Source organism: Dromiciops gliroides, chromosome 1, assembly GCF_019393635.1.
Source record: "Dromiciops gliroides isolate mDroGli1 chromosome 1, mDroGli1.pri, whole genome shotgun sequence".
Taxonomy (NCBI): Eukaryota; Metazoa; Chordata; class Mammalia; order Microbiotheria; family Microbiotheriidae; genus Dromiciops; species Dromiciops gliroides.
Window position 1 is genome coordinate 98,584,986 of NC_057861.1, and position 22,424 is coordinate 98,607,409.

The 22,424-nt window shown below is 37.7% G+C and overlaps 1 protein-coding gene across 1 annotated transcript in view; it reads left to right on the top strand.

The window, feature by feature from the left end:
* The window catches only part of KCNQ3 (potassium voltage-gated channel subfamily Q member 3), a 489,931-nt gene that overhangs the window by 435,813 nt on the left and 31,694 nt on the right, over positions 1 to 22,424 (top strand). Inside the window, exon 10 of the mRNA XM_043975612.1 lies at positions 4,013 to 4,039. Within this exon, the coding sequence (XP_043831547.1) occupies positions 4,013 to 4,039 (27 nt within the window). The remainder of the gene's footprint in view (positions 1 to 4,012; positions 4,040 to 22,424) is intronic.

Below are 22,424 nucleotides of genomic sequence, written 5' to 3' on the forward strand. Positions count from 1 at the left end.
TCTAGGGGAGGGGCACTTGATGTCTTGACCTGGGGATCAATCAATCAAAAAGCATTTATCAAGTACTTGAGGGCTTAACAAAAAATATTCTAGCCTATCTAAGAGAAGGATATTCTAGTAGTCTGTGGAAAGGTTCAGAAACCATTGATGTTTAACTGGGAGAAGAATGGCTCTATTGTTGGTTCTTGGTGACTTGGAAGAAAGGGTACAAGTACTTGGCAGACACTGTACTGTGAAGTATTGGGAAAATAAAAATCCTTGGCCTCAAGAAACATGTTCTATCAGCTCAGTGACACAGCTTTCAAGTCTGTCTAGCTCCTGAGTTTCAAAAATTCAGGTAAAAACTGCAGTATAGAATAAGATTGCACTAACAAGCCATTTAATGAATGACCACCATTATCATCATCATCGCTATTCATGTAGCACTTTAAGGTTTTCAAAGACTTTTACATGTGTTATCTCATTTGATTCTTTATAAAGTAGATACTGGGGCAGCTAGGTGGCGCAGTAGATAGAGCACTGGCCTTGGATTCAGGTGTACCTGAGTTCAAATCCGGCCTCAGACACTTAACACTTACTAGCTGTGTGACCCTGGGCAAGTCACTCAACCCCAATTGCCTCACTAAAAAAAAATAAAATAAAAAATAAAGTAGATACTATTATTATCCCCAATATAAACATGAGGAAACAGGCTGTTGTTCCGTTGTGTCCAATTCTTTGTGACCCCTTTTGGGGTTTTCTTGGTAAAGATACTGGAGTTGTTTGCAATTGAGTTCTCCAGCTCATCTTTTAGATGAGGAACTGAAGCAGAGTTAAATGACTTTTCCAGGGTCACACAGCTTGTGTCTGAGAAAAGAAATGAACTTATAAAGATGTCTTCCTTTCTCCAGACCCAGCACTCTATAAACCTAAGAATGGTTAAATGTTTTTCCCAGGGTCTCACAAGTGATTAGTTTCTGAGGCAGAACTTGAATTCAGGTCTTCCTGACTCTTATCGTAGCACTCTATCCACTACACCACTTAAGTGCCTCTTATCACAAGCTATCCCTCTGAATATCTGAAGGACCATCATATGGACGAGGCCTTTGAGTAGTTCTGTTTGACTCTAGGAAGAAGCAAGAGAAATGAATGGAAATATGAAGGGGACATATTTAAACTTATATTAAGGAAATGCTTTTGACAAATTAGAGCTCTCTAAAGTAGTGTTTGGGGCAAAATGACTCAGTTTACCCAAATAACTCGAAGAGACCACCAAGTCAAGCAGAAACAGATTTATTACATTCCTACAGGAATGAGCAAACTCAATGACTGAGTTGCAATAGCTAATACATGCCTTGACCTTTTATAGGAATGTTGGTCAGGGGGGAAGTCCCTACGCACACTAGGGAGAGCTCACAATCTAACATCCAATCCTGTCTCACCCAGGGTGTGTGTTTAGCTCGTGATCAACGTATGGAGACATGCATACGTGTTCCAGGAACAAGGGGGAAAAGGGGAGGGGGAACAAGGTCAAACCAAAGGAAGAGGGAATGGGGGAGTGACAGTCAGATGTTTCAGATCTCACAATTCCCACTGACTCCCCTCTCCTGGCCCCTATCTCTAAAGATATTCAACTTGAATAACAGGAAGAGTCACTCAGGTGTTTCAGCATTGTTTTGTAGTCGTGTTAATTTTAGAAGGATGACAGGGTTAAAATTTATCTTCGGCTATGTTGGGAAATCAAAGAAATAGAATAAAGAATAAAAGAATAATCCATTGTTGGGACCCTAGGGTCAAGGGGATTCTGCTCTGAGAAAAAGAAACATGTCACTTAACATCTGGTCTCAACTTAATTGCTGCATCCTGTGCCGAGCCTCGTGATCACCTGTCCTTTCTTCTTGAGTCCTGAGTATTGAATTGGTGGGCAAATTCCCCGACCCACTCAACAGGGACTGGTGTTCTGACACATTATGGGTTCCAGATAAAACCAATATGTAGCTGACAAGTGGGGAGACTGAGCAGAAGTAAAAATACTGTTAATTGGCAATAGAACTTAAAGGAGACAGTGAGAATTTGACAAGCAATAAACTTTTAAACTAACTAACTATACTGGGGTGGGGCAGGGTATCCTCCAGACCCCATCCTCAGAGTTTAATCTGACTCAAATCCATAATCATCTCATACAGTAGGATGAACATGCTAAATAAACAGTTTGCTATTAGTAGTGATCTTTGCCAGATAAACATCTTAAAATAAATCAAAGAATACTTATTAAGTGCCTATCATGTGCAAGGCACTGGGCTAGCTGTCGGGACTACAAAGACAAAAATAAAATTCTGCTTGCCTGCAAGGAGTTTAGTCTACTAGAAAGGTATGGTCTATGTTCAGATAAGACATAGGGGCATGTGCATGTTATCTTCAAGTATATGAAGTGCTCTTATGTAAAATTATAATAGCTGTCATTTACAAAGAAGGTTGATAACAAAGGTTGTTTTTTTAAAATAAATTCCAGAATATAACCTGAAGTCAGTCTATATCGAGAATAACACATAATACAAGTATCAGATGCTGCTTCTATCTTTCTTTTTTTGTGGGGCAATAAGGGTCACACAGCTAGTGTCAAGTGTCTGAGGCCAGATTTGAACTCAGGTCCTCCTGACTCCAGGGTCAGTGCTTTATCCACTGCGCCACCTAGCTGACCCCTTCTATCTTTCTTTTTGTGGCCTTAGTTGTAGTCCTCATGATTCAAGCATGTGCAAAAAGCAAGCTAATGTCATACAAAAGCTTCTCTTTCCCTTCCCATCTTCTCTATCAATGAGTCCATAACATATTTAAGCATCTGTTATGTGCCAGAAACCTTGCTAGATATACAAAGAAAAGCAGAAAAGAGAGTTCCTAGCCTCAAGAAGCTGGTAGTCTAATGGGGATGTCAAAATGCAAACAACTCTCTGTCTCTGTCTCTCTGTCTCTCTCTGTCTCTCTCTCTTTCTCTGTCTCTGTCTCTTTCTCTGTCTCTGTCTCTGTTTCTCTGTCTCTGTCTCTGTCTCTGTTTCTCTGTCTCTCTTTCTCTCTCTATCCCTCTCCCTTCCCCCCCCCCCCCCCCTCTCTCTCTCTCTCTCTCTCTCTCTCTATATATATATATATATATATATATATATGTATACACACACACACACATACACATAGAAGATACATACAGCATCCATGGTAGCTGGGTGACACAGTGAATAGAGCATAAGGCTTGGTGTCAGGAACACCTGGGATCAAGTCCTGCCTCAGACAAGAATCTGAGCATGCTAGCTGTTTGATACTAGGCAAGTCATTTAACTGATGACTGCCTCAGTTTCCTCATCTGTAAAATGGAAATAATAATAGCACCTTCCTCCAGGGTTGTTAGGATCAAATGGCATACTCTTTGTAAACACTTTGCAAACTTTCAAATGCCTCATAAGGGCTAGTGATGATTAAATCCAGGTAAGCTCAGAGGGCAGAGAGGCAGAGACTGGGGAAAGCCCTGTTCTTTTCTCTCTCTCTCATCATCTTCTAGTCTTCCCTGCCTCCTCCTCTTTCTCTCTTCTCTCTGATGAAGAGAGCAACTATTCAGGGATACAGTGTCGTATAATGCAAAGGGCTCTGGATTTGAAATTGGGTGAGACCTGAGTTCAGATTCCGGCTCAGATATTGCCTAACTTATATGATAGTAAGCAATCCATTTATTCTCTCTAAGCCTCAGTTTCCTCATCTGTGCAATGGGCATAAAAATGCTAGTACTATTTATTTCATAGGCTTTTAGGAAAAAGTATTACAGAAATTTGAGTGAGGGCCCTGCCCCTATATCACACTGTCTTTCATGCCTTTACCTTATTACACCCAACCCGTTTTCCTTCCTCTTTCCCTGTCTTCAGTTTTCCCATCTTCTGACAGAAACCCTGTAAGCCTATTCTGAATGGGAGGTAGGGGAGGGGGAGGTCTCAATAATGGAAGCTGATCTAACCCAAGCTCATCTTTTCTTTCCCTCTTCCTTTTCTTGCAGAAAAGAACAACTGGAGGCAGCGGCCAGGTAGGTGTTCCTTGTTGCTCAATTTCTTCAAATCAAGTCAACAGACATTTATTAAGCACCTACTGTGTGCCAGGCACTATGCTATATACTGGGGTTACAAAGAAAAGCAAAAGACAGTTCCTACCTTCAAGGAGTTCATGGTCTAATGGGAAGATAACATGCAAACAATTGGGTACAAACAAGATATAGACAGGATAGATTATAGATAATTTCAGGGGGAAGGCACTACCATTGAGGACAATCATGAAAGGTTTCCTTCCTTCCTTCCTTCTTAGCTTCCTTTCTTCTTACCTTCCCTCCTTCCTTCCTTCCTTTCTTCCTTCCTTCTTTCCATGACATTAGGGCCCCAAGTTACCAAGATCCTGCCCACGGGCTAGCATGTTGTAGCCAAAGGGACTTCAGTTGTTCACATGAAATTTTTAGCTAGCAGATTTTCAGTGATTACTCTGCCATTTTGTGTTGGCTCCCTTTGTGCTATCAAATGCCAGTGAATGAGCTATATTTAGAAAGAAATTTAAGAACATTTTGCTTACTTGTACAACACTTTTTTATTCAAAGTTCCCGGAGTGTAAAACAAACATATTCATAATACAAATGCTTTATATGCATATAAACAATGTATATATTTCTATACATCAAAGTGATTAAAGCTATATACACAAATATGCATAGAATCTGTGATTCTGTCAAAATAGGTAATTCCCTGTGTGGGAATTCCCCCTATCAGTACAGATGGTGACCTGTCTCTAACTTCATAAGTCCTAGAGTATTGCTTTAGGCACCTAGAAATTAATAGCATTCCTAGTGTCATGATGCCAACAACTGTCAGAGGCAAGATTTTAACCCAAGCCTTCCTTATTCCAAACAGTATACTACATATTATGACACATCACCTTTAAAATTATATATTGGGTAAATTTCTAAGCAATTTCCTGAAAATAATAATGATCTTTTAAATATTCAATCAAATTACAAAATCCTTCCTCATCCTTCAGTCCTGTGGGCTTCCAAAGTCTTAGTCTGCTACTCAAAGCTTCCATTCTCTTGAAGGGGAGAATAGCGACATCTTGAGATAACAGGCTTCTCTTAGGAAGCACCATCCACTCTGGAATCCTCTGGGTTACACATACTCATCACCTTTTACAAAAATTTCACAACACCATAGACAGATAAGGCATTCATTAAGCACTTACTGTATGCTTGGGAAGTAACTAGGAAGTAATACTCCAACATGGTTACATCTGTCTGCTGCTGCAAGCTGATCACCCCTTCATGCCCAAGACATAAGTCAAACAATACAAACAAGGGTGGGAAGGATAGCAAAAAGAGAATGCTCAAATTCCAACCATATGTCTTATACCTAATACCCCCTTTTCTCAACCTTAGTTATACTTAGGGAATGGCAGATAATGTAGACACAAATCTATCTAGTCACATGCTTTTTAAACCAACCAGTTTAAAAAGTATTGAGAGATACAAAGGCACCAACATTTTTATAGAGCCATTCTTATCATAAAAGGATTTTATTATTTTTCAGTTACATGTAAAGATAGTTTTTAATATTTGTTTTTATATTTCCAGTTCTAAATTTTTCTCCCTCCTTCCCTTCCCTCTCCCCTTCCCAAGATGGCAAGCAATCTAATATAGGTTATATATGTACAATCACATTAAACATATTTCTGCATTAGTCATGTTGTGAAAGAAGAATCAGAACAAAAGGAAAAAACTCAAGAAAGAAAAAAGTATAATCTTTATGGTTCAATCTGCATTCACAGTTCTTTTTTCTGTATGTGGAGAACATTTTCCATCATGAGTTCTTTGGAATCATCTTGGATCATTGTATTGCTGAGAAGAGTTAAGTCTATCATAGTTGATCATCATACAGTGTTGTTGATACTGTATACAATGTTCTCCCAGTTGTGTATAGAGCTGTTCTTTAAAAGAAATTATCACTTTTTGCCAGAGTTCCCTTTACCAGCTTCAGGAAACAACATGGCAGCATTTAACATAATGACATTTTCAATATTCTGTGAAAAGCAAATGATGACTTAAAATGGACAGAAACTTGAAATTTTATTAGGCCTGGATGGATTTATAGATGGTTTTGAAGGACTTAGAAGGAACATGTCTAAGAACTTGTAACTAATCAATCCCAAATAATTAAAGTAAGTAGAGATACCATATTGAATTTCAAGAATATTGTAATTCCTGTGATACTGGTTTTCACAAACTGTAAGCTCAGTATGAGTCAGTTTCTTGTCCTGGAAGCCCACATAGCTAACATAATCTTAAGCTTCAAGTAGAGTATACAGAATGAAGGACATAATAGTTTTTCCATATCCTAATCAGATCACCTTTGGAATATTATATGTTCTAAGCATCAGATAATAGGAAGGGCATTGTATAGATGAACAAAGTCAAAAAAGAGAATTAACAATGATTCTAATGTTCCTTAGCCTCGTGTCATACGAGGTTCAGTTGAATGAAGCAGGAGCGTCTCATCCAAAGAAGAGAAAACTTGGGGAGGAAATAAAAACTTTCTTCAAGTATTTGAGAATTATTATATAGGAGAAAGATTTGATTTGTTTGGTTTGGTTCCAGAGGGCAGAACTAGGAGTAAGATGCAAAGAGACAAATCTAGATTTAAAGAAAGCAAAAAAAAATCCTTCCTGTCAATTAGAACTATTCCAAAGTACAGCCTCAGAAGTCATGAATTCTCTTAAATTGTAGTTATGACTTGGCAGGAAGTCATAGAAGAGATTTTTGCTCAAGTATGTTGTTGTTTATCATTTCAGTCACGTCCAACTCTTTGTGACCCTTTTTAGGGAACTGTCTTGGCAAAGATACCAGAGAGGTTTGCCATTTCCTTCTCCATCTCATTTTAGAGATGAGAAACCTGGGGCAAACAGGGTTAAGTGATTTGCCTAGAGTCACACAGCTACATCATATTTGAACTCAGATCTTCCTAACCTCAGGCCTGTCACTCTATCCACTGCCCCTCCTAGCTGCCCTGTTCATGTGTGAATTGAACTGTTTTACTTCTCAGATCCCTTTTTACATCACTGATATTTGTCCTCAAGCATTTGATGTCAGTGAGCGAATAGACTTATTCTTCTTGGTCCCAACGAGTTTTAAAATTAGAAGCAATAAAGTTGCAAAGAGACAGTATAATCTTGATGTAAGAAAACAATAACTTCCTAATAATTAGATTGATCTAAAAATGAAATCTACTACCTCTGGAGACTGAATTTCTCCTCAATGAAGACCTTTAAGCAAGGACCACATGTTGGGTATGGCATATGAGAGATTTCTGTTCTGATAAGTATTAGTCTATACAGTGTCTGAGGTCCTATACAACTGGCAGATTCTGTGATTTTATGATCTCCTAATATGGACCATAAAATTCTCTCAGCTGAGTGGCACAGTGAAAGAGGTCTGGGGGCAGCTAGATGGCGCAGTGGATAAAGCACTGGCCTTGGATTCATGAGGACCTGAGTTCAAATCCAGCCTCAGACACTTGACACTACCTGTGTGACCCTGGGCAAGTCACTTAACCCTCACTGCCCTGCAAACAAAACAAAACAAACAAACGAAAGAGGTCTTAGACCTGTAGTCAGAAAGACCTGAGTTCAAATTCTGCCTCAGCCACTTACTAGCTGTTAAAGACTGGACAAGTTACTTAACTTATGTCTGCCTCATTTTTCTCATCTGTAAACTAGTATTTATGTCATGAAGTTGCTGTGAGAACAAAATAAAATAATATTTGTTAAAAGGCTTTGCAAACCTTAACATGCTATATAAAAGCTAGGATAATAATTATGTGATGATGTAAGAAGTCTATTAATTTTATTAATATTAATTTAATATTTATATTAAAATTTTATTTTTGAAAATTAATGGTTAATTTAAATTCATTTATTATTTTAGTTTTTGCTATTTTTGTATATCTTATCTAACTACAAAATCTAAGTTCTTTGAGGGTAGACCATACACAAACATATTCACACACACACACACACACACATATATATACATATACATATATATATATACAGACATATTTATGTAAAACACATCTATGTTTGTATGAGTATGGTATGCGTATGGTTTACCCTCAAAGTATTTACATATACATATGTATGCACATATACATGTATGTGGTATGTATATGTATATATACATGTAAATAGGTGGTAGAGGTAGGGTGGGAATAATGTATGTTACAATTACTAGAAATTAAAAATAAGGCCTTTAGTACCAGAGGATCATAGAGTCTTCAGTATAAAAGGAACCATAGAGATCATCCCATCCAACTTCATCTTTTAACAGTCAATCAACTTGAGATACAGAAAGAAGAAGGAATTTGCTCAAGATTTCATGGGCAATCACTATGAGTGCTGGGACTTGTACTCAGAGATTTTGACTATTCTGTTATAAAACCTAGGTGGTGGTGGTGATTTTCCTGTTGTTTTTCCAATCTGTTACTTCCTTGTTGTGTGTAACTCCCAGTGAGGAAGTTCCTTTCTTCGATTTAGTAACCCTTCTGAAATTTAGAGTCTTAGTGAGATGCCTGAATTATCTCGGAAAGTTAATACCTGAAATGCCAATAATATTACCTTATCTTATAAAGTAAAACTCTGTAGTTTTTAAATCATTTTACATGTATTATAATATCTCACTTTATCCTCCATCCAGCCCTTTGATGTAAGCTAGGCAGATGTTATCTCCAACTTCCCAATGAGAAAACAGCTTTAGAGTGACTGTGATTTGCCAAAGACCACGTGGTGAATAAGTGTTGGGGCCAAAACTAGAATCCATGTCTTCTGACTCCAAGGCCTGTGTTCTTTCCACCATTGTTACTGACATTTGGAGAGCTGGTGAAAATATTAGAGGACTAGCAACTTCCTCGAATAGCTTTCCAATGGATAAGTTGTATTTCTTTCTGATTTAATTTTTTCAAAGACATAAATGGAAACTATACTAGAGACTGCTGTCTCAACCAAGACATGGAACTACTCAAGATCACCTTGTAATAAGATTCTTTGGGTTGTTTCATTTCCAAATTCCCTTGGATGGAGTCCATGATGACCCACCTTATAATAAGCCCTGATCTGTAGCAAAGATTATGTATAGTATTCTATAGTGTGAATCCAACCCAACCTTTATGTCTACCTTGCACAATCTGGATAATGGATATCAAATTATTTCTTTCCTAGACATTGAATGTTTGGCATCCATTAAGGGAAATTTTAAGCTAAGGCTGAACAAAGAGCAATCTACCCGCAGCCAAATCTTCATTCATTTAAGGTGCTCATTATTCCACATTGGATTAGCAGCTTGGATAATGTCTAATTAAAGCTGAACAAAATGTATTTAAAGTCATTTCTGAGAGTTTTTAATAATAGCTAGCATTTATTGTTAATCAAAGCTAATACTTTGGGATATAAAGAGCACGGTACAAATATCTTGTTTTATCCTCACATCAACCCTAGGAAGTAAGGTCTATTATTATCTCCATTTTTACAAATGAAGAAACTGAGACAAAGATTAAATGACTTGCCCACAGTCACAAAGCTAGTGAGTGTCTGAGGCTGGATATATGAAACGTGGTCTTCCTGATTTCATGTCTACTTCTTTCCTTACTGCATCACCTAGTTGCCCCTTATTCTGCTTCAATACTTTAAAAGATCCATGATTTCATTTTGGTGGGCACACTTTCCTCTAATATAGATCACAATATGTGTACATCTTGTTGTTGGTTGTCCTTCATTCTGAGAAAGGACCATGATAATGTCATTACTTGCAATGAATTGGATTTAAGTGAGGGATGGCTATGCAAAGTCAAAGTCACTCTCTTCTCCAGAATCATCTAGGTCCAGTGGTAAGATATACATCAGGAAGACTGTAGTTGGCCCCATATGTTTGAGACAAATGAGATTAAGTGATTTGCCCATGATCTAGTACCAGGACACATCTAGTAAGTGTTAAATGCCTGAGACAGGATTTAAACTCACATCTTCCAGGGCCAGTGCTCTATCCACTATACCACCTAGCTGCCCCTATCTACCCTAAAATGTTTCATAAACCTATCACCAAAAAAAACTCTGGTGGTTAAACCTCTCTACACTTAACTGATATGGTCCATCACTAGACATGTACTTGAATCACTCACTCACTCACACACACACACACACACACACACACAACTAGAAGTCACCTTCAAGGTCTAAATCCTCTTGTTTTATAGACATGGATACCAAAGCCCAGAAATTATAAATGACACATAAGCAACGGGTTCCATAGCTGAGATTTGACCCAAGGACCTCAGACTCCAGAACTTGGGCTCTTTCCACTATTGCAGTTTAGTATTATCTGCAGAAATTTGTCTTCTACTGACTGAGTCTTCAAGAACCCAGGTTCATCTCCATCCCATGATAAAGCACCAGAAGAGGATTTGGTGTCAAGGAAATTAAGGAAAGGTCTAACACCTTTGTTTTATAATATATTTTATACTTATATGGCATAGTTAATTATATTTTATAATACCTAATGGTATTGGGCATAAGGTATTAAGGAAAAATTTTAGTAGTGGACAAGTAGGCTCTCTAAGATCACATCATAGAGACGTGGAAGCTCATTTCAAAGTGATCCCACTTTGGTAGGCCATTACCATGTACTTTGGTGAAGTCACAAAGTCATTTGCTGATAGCTCATAAACCAGATACTGGGAAAAAGAATATTCCTTTAACTTCTCTCATTATCAAGTTACCAAGTGGATGATTTTTTCAGACAAGTTATCGATGATAGACTGATAATGATATAGATTGCTTTTTCAAGAATCTGGCTATGAAAGGGAAGAAAGAACTATAAGATTGTAGTTTGAGAGAATGGGAGGATCAAGTGAATGGCTTTTGTGGGTTTTTTATTTCTTTTGTTTTAAAAGAAGGTAGATCTGGGCATGTTTGTAGACATCAGTGAATAATAGAGAGTGTGAAGATTTTGGAAAGGGGTAATATTGTGGTAACAATATGACAGGACAGTACAAATAGAGATCGGAGATCTAAGGAAGAAGAGAATAGAGGATGATGGCAAGAGACTTTGAGATGTGGAATATGGGAGGAGAGCTCACAGCAAATGGTCTCTATTTCCTATATTATTTTATATAATGATACTGTCACACTTAGGGCTTTGTACAGAATACTTTCCTAAGAACATAGAATGAAATGTGATACAATGGAAAGAACAGAGGGCTGGAGTTCAGAAGAGAATTTACTGATTGTGTGAACATGGGCAAGTCATTTAACACCTTTGAGCCTCAGTTTCCTTATCTGTAAAATGGAGATGAAAATATTTTTTACATCACCCCCTTCATAGGGTTTTTGAGAGGGATACACTTTGTAAATCTTAAAGTACCCTATTACTGTGATATCAGAACAGCTTCATGATGTCGACAAAAAATATTTTCTTCACTTCACAGAAGAGTAAACTGAGGCTCAAAGAGGGCCAGCTTTATCCCTAACATCAGACATCAAGTATCTCATGGCATTTGAACTCAGTCTTCTGATGCCAAATACAGTATATTTTCAGCTCCACCATGTGGGATCCCTCTTATCAGTAAAGGAAAACAAAGGAACTATTTTTACTAAACTCTGTTATCTATACAAATAGGGAATTGAATGTGCTAGTTAATCTAGTATTCTGTTAACAAAGAGTTGTCCTCTAGAGAAGAAGGGAAAAATGTATATTTATATTATTCATTCATTCATTCATATTAATAAATATATTTTATATAACATATTAATATAAAATAAATATATATACATATAATATAAGAATATAAAAATAAAATAGACATTTATTATTTATATAATAATAATAATTTCTAAAATGTCTACTATGTGCCAGGTATGGTATTAAGCCCTTTAGACGTATTATTGCATTTAATCCTCATGACCCCTCTATAAAACAAATTCTGTTATTATCCCCATTTTACAGTTGAGGAAACTGAGGCAAATAGAAGTTTAGTGACTTGCCCAGGGTTACACAGCTACTGAGTGTCTGAGACTGGATTTGAACTCAGATATTCCTGATTCCAGGTCCAGTGTTCTATCTAAGACTATATGTTGCAAAGCAGTTGCTGATGTGCATTAGTAGAGGGAGTTTCCTCACTGGAAGTATCCTACAACAAAAAAATGACTATTCAAGATCCACCCCACTCCCCCCAACCCCCTAAAAAAAGCTATCCTTTTTTCCCATATGTTTGAAGTAGTGTTGGAGAAGGAGGAGCCCTGAAGTAAGGGGAGAGGGAGACCTGTGATTTCAAAAGTTTAGAAAAGGCCTGATGGGGGCAGCTAGGTGGTGCAGTGGATAAAGCACTGGCCCTGGATTCAGGAGGACCTGAGTTCAAATCCGGCCTCAGACACTTGACACTTACTAGCTGTGTGACCCCGGGCAAGTCACTTAACCCTCACTGCCTTGAGAAAAAAAAAAAAAGGCCTGGTGTAGAAGTTCATTCTACTAGGGCAGATTATCAATTTAATAGTAACGTAAAGATTTGCCATGAACACTGAGCAATTGACAGACTTGTCCAAGGTTAGACAGACAGCTACTATGGGTCAAAAGCAGGACCTGAACCTAAGTCTCCCTGACTCCAAGACCCAACTTCTATAAACTGCCCATTTTGTCTGTCATTCCATATGTATATCACCAACTAACAGAGAATCAAATACAATGAAAACAAACGTGAAAAAAACATATCCACAGAGGCGACTAGGTGGTGCAGTGGATAAAGCACCGGCCCTGGATTCAGGAGTTCCTGAGTTCAAATCCAGCCTCAGATACTTGACACTAGCTGTGTGACCTTGGGCAAGTCACTTAACCCTCATTGCCCCGAAAAAAAACAACTCACATCCAAAATAGTGTCATCTTAGTTGGGTGTTTTAGAGAGCACTTTAGTTTCTTTTCCAAGATTCATCATTTTGAGCATTTTATATCTTGAAGGAACTTCATTATTTCTGCCTCCTCACAGGCACACCCAATTTACAGATGAGAAAGCTAGGGCCTTAAAAAAATCAAGTGACTTTCCCAGGGTCATATGGAACTTGCAGGAGAACTGTGACTCAAACTCAGATCTTTTGATTTCAAGTACAGTGAGCATCCCACTACATCATTCTGCCTTATCTACTCTAAGATGTTTTTTCATTGGTTATCATCATATTGTAACTGTATACTGCTGCTAAGAATTAGGGACTTAAGCTGGAGAAAAGACTTTTTCCCCTGGATTATGAAAACCAGCTATTATTTTGGGGGGAAACCACTCTCTTGACTGGGCACTATCATTTGTTGCCATTTTTCTTTTCTGCCTAAATCATTTTGTGTATATAAGTGTCCCCCTGTGTTAATTCTTGAGAATTCTGAAAGGGAAGGAACCCACTAAGGTCTCTACTTGACCCCCCATTTCAATAGCTTCTCCTTCCCTTTATAGCAATATCATGTTAAGGAGAGAGTCTTTCTTTGACTAGAGTTTCACAAGAAAATTCAGGGATAAGATCAAGCGTTGGGCCATGGACACTGTCACCATTGATGACTGTATGTCCTTCCTTTGCCCTCACCATCATCTTCTGCCCCTAATGTTCAAAAATCCCCTTTGGAGAGAAGGGTAAAAGATAGCACTAAAGCCATGGTCTTGGCCAATTGTCCTCTTCTATAGCTCTGGCTGAGCTGAAGGGAAGATCTGTGACTCTCACTCATTTACTGTTCTCTAGGATCTTTGGATTGGATTTGCTTGGGGGAAAAGGTGGTGGTTCATTGTCTTTGAAGCCAGGTCCCACTGTTGCCTCTGAGAGCTTCTCTTGGTCAGTCCTTGACCACAAGGCAATGGGGTGGTCCAGCCCACAGGGCTCTTGGGAGCGGTTGCCTTTAGGGACAAGGAAAATGGGGGGAGCAAGCAGGTGGTTGGTTTCTGAGTTTTACCAAATAGAGTAGAATCCAAGAGGAAAGAAGGAGAAAAATGATAGCACTGAACTCAAATTTTTTTTTTTAAAAAGCACTTTCCTAGAAGGGTTTCCACCAGGAAAATCCCAACTGTCCTACTTTTCTGGATACCCCACTATAATTTGCTTTCTCTCCTTATGATATCAATTAGCACTTATTAAGCATCTACTAGGTGTCAGGCACTGTGCTAAACTCTGAGGATACAAAGAAAGGCAAAAATTGGTCCTTGCTCTCAGGATGCTCACAATGTAATGGGGAACACTGCATGAAAACAACTATGTACAAACCTGTTATATTTAGGATCATTTGGAGATAGTCTCAGATGTAAGGCATGAAGATTAAGGAAGACCAGGGAAGGCTTCTTTCGGAAAGTGTGAGTAGCTGAGACTTGAAGAAAGAGAAGCAAGGTGATAGAGAGGAGGAGGAAGGGTATTCTAGACATGGGAGATAGCCAGTGAAAATACCCAGTCAAGAAATAGATAGTCGGGGCAGCTGGGTGGCTCAGTGGATAGAGCACCGGCCCTGGAGTCAGGAGTACCTGAGTTCAAATCCAGCCTCAGACACTTAACACATACTAGCTGTGTGACCCTGGGCAAGTCACTTAACCCCAAATGCCTCACTAAAAAAAAAAAATTTAAAAAACCCAAAATAAACAAAAAAAGAGATAGTCAAACATAAGGGATAATAATATTAGTGAAAAGACCTTATGTTGCAGTGAATTACAGACTCAGATCTCAGGGAAATTTTGGACACTATTTTAGCGCTTCCCTTTCATTTTTGGAGAAGGGAACTGAAGCATATAGGAGTGAAATGACTTGCCCAATATCACATAACAAGTTAGGGGCAGCTAGATGGCACAATGGATAGAGTCTGGATTTAGGAAGACCTGAAGTCAAATACAACCTCTGACACTAGCTAGCTCTCTGACCCTAAACATGCTATTTTTCCTCAGTTTCCTTATCCATAAAAGAGGATAATAATAGCACCTACTTATCAGGGTTATTACGAGGATGAAGTAAGATAACTGTAAAATGGGGGCAGCTAGATGGCGCAGTCTATAGAGCACTGGCCCTGGAGTCAGGAGCACTGAGTTCAAATCTGGCCTCAGACACTTGACACTAGCTGTGTGACCCTGGGCAAGTCACCTAACCCCAAGTGCCTCACAAAAAACAAAACAAAACAAAACAAAACAAAATGTTACCTTTTGGGGGCAGCTAGGTGGCTCAGTGGATAGAGCACTGGCCCTGGAGTCAGGAGTACCTGAGTTCAAATCCGGCCTCAGACACTTTACACACTTACTAGCTGTGTGACCCTGGGCAAGTCACTTAACTCCAATTGCCTCACTAAAAAAAAATAAATAAATAAAATAAAGATAATTGTAAAATTATTAGCATAGTGCCTGTTGCATAGTAAGTGCTATAAAAATGTTAACTATTATTATTTGTGGCTGAACTGTCTTTAGATCCAAAATCAGTTAATTCCCAGTCTAATCACTTTTTTCCCATTAAATCACACTACCTCCGCATGCATGTAATATTTTTACATCTGTTATCTCACTGTTATCCTCAGAACAACTATTAACGATAATAATAATAACTCGTATGCATATATGCACATGTATATGTACGTGTATATGAATGCACACATGTACATGTACGTAGATACACATGTATCTACGTACATGTATATATATACATATTTAGATATATGTATATGCACACATATATGTATATATAATTCTAAAGTTTACAAAGCACTTTCATCCCAGCAGGCCAGTAAGTTTAACAGTGCAAGTCTGATTTGTTTCAGACAGTGAATGAGTCCAGACCTGTGATTTCATCAGTGTTGAAGAACCCCTCATGGGGAAATTCCCTCAGTTGATACTTGAATAGCATTTTATATATAACCTTTACTCATAGGATGATAGATCTGGAGCTGGAAAGGACCTTTGAAATTATTTAATCCAATCCCCTCATTTTACAAATGAAGAAACTGAGGTTTAGATAAGTTGTCACCCATAGGTTGGCAGAGGTTAAGTTAGTATTAGAATTCAGATCCTGTCAGTCTGCGTGCAATATACCACATTGAGCTGCATGGGAGCAATGAGAAGATAAGTGTCTTGACTATCATTATACAATAAAAATGGGCCAAAATCAAGAGAACCCAGATCTTCCTGACTTTATGATATTCTATCCATGATGCCATTTTTCATCTCAGTGTTATCATCATCATCACCACCATTATCTCCATTTTACTGATGAAGAAAATGAGGCTCAGAAAGCCAATGTGATTTGCATGAATCATGCATAGTTTGCTAGTCTTGAACCCAGATATCCTGACTCTTAAGTAAACCAACAATATGTTTTTCATCACCATGTTGAGGCTTCTCAAACCCACTGACTGTTCCCTGCTTTGATTGATTCATGTGATGATAAAGAAACCTGAACTGAGTCTCAAATAAAGCTAAAGTGCTAGAATAAAAAAATCAAGGGTCACAGGAATCTCTGCTTTCCTCCATTTTTCTGGCTAAAGATTGTGCTTTTGGAAGGTAAAAGAGATACAATCCATGGGACATGGGAGGTGAACAACTAATTCCAAAGATTATGTCAGAAAATGGCATTTGGCTCTCTGAATGATGACTTGAACTCTCAGAATGATGCCCCCTAACAAGGACTATAGTTTCATAGTTCATGGGGACTGGGAAGCATTGGTCTGATAAATAAGTGACTTGTTGAAATGATCAGGAGAGTTTCAAACTGATATTTGAGTTTGTGGAGGGGTGAGGGAAGGTAAATACCTCTATAAACTGAAATGAGCTACTGTGGAGGGCAACAGGTTTGTATAAATAAAGAATAATGTTGGAAGATTTACCGAGTTCTTCACAAGTGAAGACAGTTAGAAACAATACTTTTGACATGAAATAGCAATATATTAATGCAAAGAGTATGGATCATAAAGTTAACGGTTTTATACATGGAGGTAAATACATCTGTATAGTTATCACCAAGACTTGGTTGGATGAAGCCCATTACTGGAATGTGCCGAGAAGGAAAGAATATGTTTTATTCAGAAAAAACATCTAACAGAAGGAATGGAGGAATTGAACTATATGTCAAAAAGATAATGGGAATCAGCAAATAAGATATTAGGATAGAACATTTGGGTGAGGATAAAGGAAAAATAAAAATAAATGTTATTGCTGTGGAAAGTAAACCATAGATAAACCAAACGGAATAGATGGATAACAATCCCCTGATACAGATCACAAAAAAGTAAGATATAGTAATGAAGAATTATGATCCTCACCATGGCTGTTCAAAACTTCTCTTATCACCCCAAGCTCCCAGTGTTGACTTCCCCCACCAGAAGATGACTATGCCTTCTACTTGAATGAGAAACCCAAGCCCAAATATTGTCAGCTCCACATACCTTTTACTGTATTCCTCAAAGCCTCTCTGATTCATGGTCCTGAAAGAACAAGCGTTTCTTTTTGCAAGAGGTTAAACCCTGTCTATTCACAAGGCCACGGTCCTTGTTCGGGTCCTCACTCAATCTAGTGGAACCACTGTAATTGTTTGTGAAATATAAGCTCCTTACCCAGGAATGTAAGCCACAGTTTGGTTCTAGACAATGTCTCTAATCTTATTTTACATAGCTCCACTACACTCACTCTGTGGTCCATCAAACTAGACTATTTATTGTTCCTTGAGTTTGAATTCTTATCTCCAGGCTCCAAGCATTGTCACAAGTCTTAAACCATGCCTGCTATGTGTTCCTGCTTCATCCACCTTTTAGATTCTAAGTTCCTTCAAGACTTAGCGCAGGTTCTTCTTATTCATTGAAGCCTTTTCTGATTCTTCTCCAACTTTCACTCCCTCCATCTATTAGTGTTCTCTTCTTCCTTCAGATCCCTTTATCTGATCTCTCCTTTATGCCCACTACTTCCTACTTTATAACTATACTTAGCTATATTCAAGTTGTATACTCTCTTTGGTAGAATATAAGCTCCCTAAGAATAGGTACTGCTTCATTTTTGTCTTGTATCCCCCTTATCTAGCATAGTGCCTGGAAATATTCAGTAATAGTTGTTGAATTGAATTGGACACTGTTCATCTACTGGGGTTTCTCTCTGCTAAAAGCAGAGCATCTGATGAATTCTTTACTTGGCACGTTGACAGTTTGTTTAATTTCTAAGATGGAAGAGGAAATAATGAAGAGAGCTTTCACCCTGCATTTCCTGATGACCATCCAGAAAGAACAGTTTGTTAAAACAGAAGCAATATGGAGAACTTTGAGAGAAAATTACTGCATCAGCAAATGCAGTTCGATGCAGTACAGTCCAACAACCACTTATTAAGTATCTTTTATGCACAAGGCACTGTGCTTGGCACTACTCATTCAAAGATGAAAGACCATGTAATCCAATGGAAGGGATATGACATATGCCAATAAGTATGATACAAGGTATAATGGGACAGCTAGGTGGGACAGCAGTGGATAGAGAGAGGGGCTTGGAAACAGGAAGACATCTTCTGAGTTGGAACTGGTCTCAAACACTCACTAACTGTGTAACTCTAGGCAAGTCGCTCAACCCTCTTTGTTTCAGTACCTCATCTGTAAAATCAGCTGGAGAAAGAAATGGAAAACCATTCCAGTATTTCTGCCAAGAAAACTCCAAAGGGGGTCATGAAGAGTAGGGCATGCATGACTGAAAAACAACTGAATAACAAAAATAATGCAGTGGGGCAAAGAAGAGTCAATTCAAGTACTATGAGAAATCTGAGGTGGGATTAACCTGGACTGGAGGCAGGGAATGGATTTTACATGAGATTCACTTAGAATTTAAGATTTTTAAGGGCATATGCTGTTTCCTTATTTCCTTTTTGTCCTGGAATCTAGAACAATACCTGACACAGTACTCAATTCATGTTCCTTAAATTTAAGTAGTATTAAGAGTTTTTAATAGCTAAGGAAGGAAACATTGGATACATTCAGGTGTGTACCATGGACATTTAAAGAAAGGATTTCAAAATGCTTAGAAGAATGTGAATTTGAAACCTCATTCCAAGCCACTAAAGGGGATATTGACTCAATAGGCATGAAAGTCCTTCAAATGCAAAATTCAGGCAACACAATCAAAAGTAATCCTTATGAAGAGAAAAGTGCATGACAGTTAAAGAAACCAATGCAAGTATTGTCACTCTCTGGATGATGTCAAGAAGTCTGAAACCCCAGATGACCTGAAGCTTGTAGAAAATGCTAAGGATAGTCCAAAGGAATATGTGTTCACAAAGTAGCCTGGGAGCATGGAGCCCATTCTAGGAAGAGATACCCATGTGATGTGATGTCACAAAACCAACTCCATTTTAGCAAAGCTTCCCAATACTTCCTATTCCCTGAAAAAATGTGAAGTTTATCTTGTTTCCTCTATCACTGTCATGTCCACATAGAGATTAGAATGAGAAGCTTACATATTGCTTCTGGCAACCTGCCCAATTAAATTATGCCTACTGAAATAATTTCCAATGACCCTAGTAACAAAAACTCCACATGGAATTGTGGGATTGTACAGAATAGCATGACTAGGGTGCTGGACTCCAAGTTAGAAAATTGTTTATTGTTGTTGCTGTCCAGTCATGTCTTCTATCCTCCAATAAATTTCTTTTTTTTAATTTTTTTTAGTTTATTTGTGATATATAATTATATTTTATACATATATCAAACAGATATAATATATACAAAGACATATTTATGACATTATAATGGAGATTTTCTACACTGCTACATTTAGATATACCTAGACATATTCTAAATACATATAACTTAGTAGTTTAATTCCTTAAATAACTGTTTTATAAATAAGAAATACATATCAATTTTTATAAATAATTTATATGACAAAGTTGTTTAAATATAATTCCCACAATATTGCCCCCTTCCAAAATCTTCACTCTATAATTGCTACCCCTGCTTTCCTTGCTCCAGCTGAAGCATAATAGATCCCTCTCCAACTCTTTACATTCACCCCACGTGTATCACTCTGCCTCAAAAGTGTTCACATTTATAATAATGATGACTGTCTATATCTCTCCATGCTATTTTTCATCTACTCATCCTTCCTGTTCTGACCCCCCATCCTCTCCTTTCCCACAACTGCCTTCACCAATATACCTCCCCCATATCAGTCCCTCCTCCCCCCTCCATTATTACTGTCCCTACCAGAACTTCCCTATAGGGTAAGATAGATTTCTACATCAAAATGATGATGTAGAAAATGATCAACATCAAAATGATGTTGTTCCCTCTATGTGCCAACTTTGATGAGAGCAAGGTTTAATCTTTGCCCATGCCCCCTATCTTCCCCTCCATTGCAATAATTTATTTATTTGTTTGTTTGTTTATTTATTTACTTGGGTTTTTTTGGTGCCTCTTTGTGTATGTGTGTGTGTTCACCCCATTCAGTTTCTCCCTTCCTACTTTTTCCATGAAATTTCTTTTTAGCCCTTTATTTTATTTTCTATGGTGTTATATCATCAATTTCAACTTATGATCACACCCTCTGTCTAAATATACTCTTTCTAATCATTTTTATATTGCAATTTTATACTTACAAATATTATCATAACTTAAATATTACCTTATGACCACAAGCTCTTTAGATATATTCCTAATTGCATTAAAATTACTTTTACAATAAAGTTATTGAGAATTACAAATATTATTTTATCATACAGACATAGAAATACTATAATCTTATTAAATTTCTTACAGTTTTTCTTTCTTGTTTCTTTTTTACCTTTTTCATTTCACTTGAACCTTGAACTTATGTTTCACTTGAACCTTGTATTTGGACGTCAAATTTCCCATTCAACTCTGACCTTTTAATCAAAAAATGCTTTAAATTCCTCTATTTTTGTTAAAGGTCCATTTTTCCCCTGAAAAATTATATTCGGTTTTTCTGGGTATGTAATTCTTGGTTGTAAACCTAACTCCTTTAACTTTCAAAATCTTTCCAAGTTAATGTCCATTGTTTCCATGACACTACCTAGCCAACTCATCCTCTGCCATCCTCTTTTCTTTTTGCCTTCAATCTTTCCCAACATCAGGGTCTTTTCTTATGAGTCCTTTCGCATCATATGGCTAAAGTACAGGGTGGGTCAAAAGTCATGAAGGGGTTTCAATATTTAATAACTTCTTTATTTTTGTTTTTAATTTGCAATACCATAGCAATACTATCATATACAGTATATATGAGAAATGAATTTACATTATATGAAAAATTAAATCTTATAAATGGTAAAAAATAAAGAAAAAATAATTTCCCCAAAGTTATTAAAACATTGTGACTTTTGGCCCACCATGTATTTAAGCTTCAGCTTCAGTATTTGACCTCTAGTGAACAGTCTGGATTAATTTCTTTAAGTATTTACTGATTTGATCTCCTTGCGGTCCAAGGGACTCTCAAAAAACTTCTTCAGCAGCACAGTTTGAAAGACCTGGGTTCAAATCCTGCTTCAGACACTTATATGTGATCCGGGGCAAGAAAAGAAAATGCTTAACCTCCGTTAGCCTCGGTTTCCTCCTCTTTAAGATAGCATTAAAAGTATCTTCCTTGTTGGGTTTTGGTAAGGCTCATATGGGATACATGCATGTAAATCACTTTACAGATTTTAGAGAATTATCTAAATATGAGCTGTTATATTTACAAAGAGGACACTGGAGAATGGAGAATGAAGTGGGAGTCACAAAATCAAATATAAAAGGAATTTTCATTGTATTTGAAAGATTACAAAGCATTTGTACTGAATTATGAGATCAGGTTGAATCATTCAATTTAGTTCAATTCAACAAAGCACCTACTGTACGCAGACAGCTGTGCTAAGCTCTGAGAGACATGTAAAAGACATAGTCCCTGCCCTTATGGAGTTTTCAGTTACCTTTGTGACTGTTCAGCAGGTGGTACTATTCCTCTAACTATGTGAGGTTTTTTATATTTCCTTCCACTGATTGGCATCCAACCACAGCACTACCAGGGGAAAGAACTGTCTCATTCCTCTTTGTATGTTTGAGCAAACTCAGACACCACCCTTCCTTCACTTGGACCTCAGGTTGTGTGCTCTCTCCCAGTCCTGGTAACTGTCTTTCCCTTTGGCCTTGGAACTCCAAAGTGCATGAAATGCTAACAAACTCCCTATTCCCCTTGCCTATACCTTTAAGGAAAGAGTAAGAAAGCAAAGTCCGAATCTTCAATCTACAAATAGAAGAAAGTAGGAAAGGGAGGAATACTGGGAGGTCTTCAGTTTAACAGAAGATGTTTGAGAAGAAAGACTAACTAGAAAGGCCAGGATATAGAAAACACCGCACTAGCAGAGTCAGGAAGAGGATCTTTACT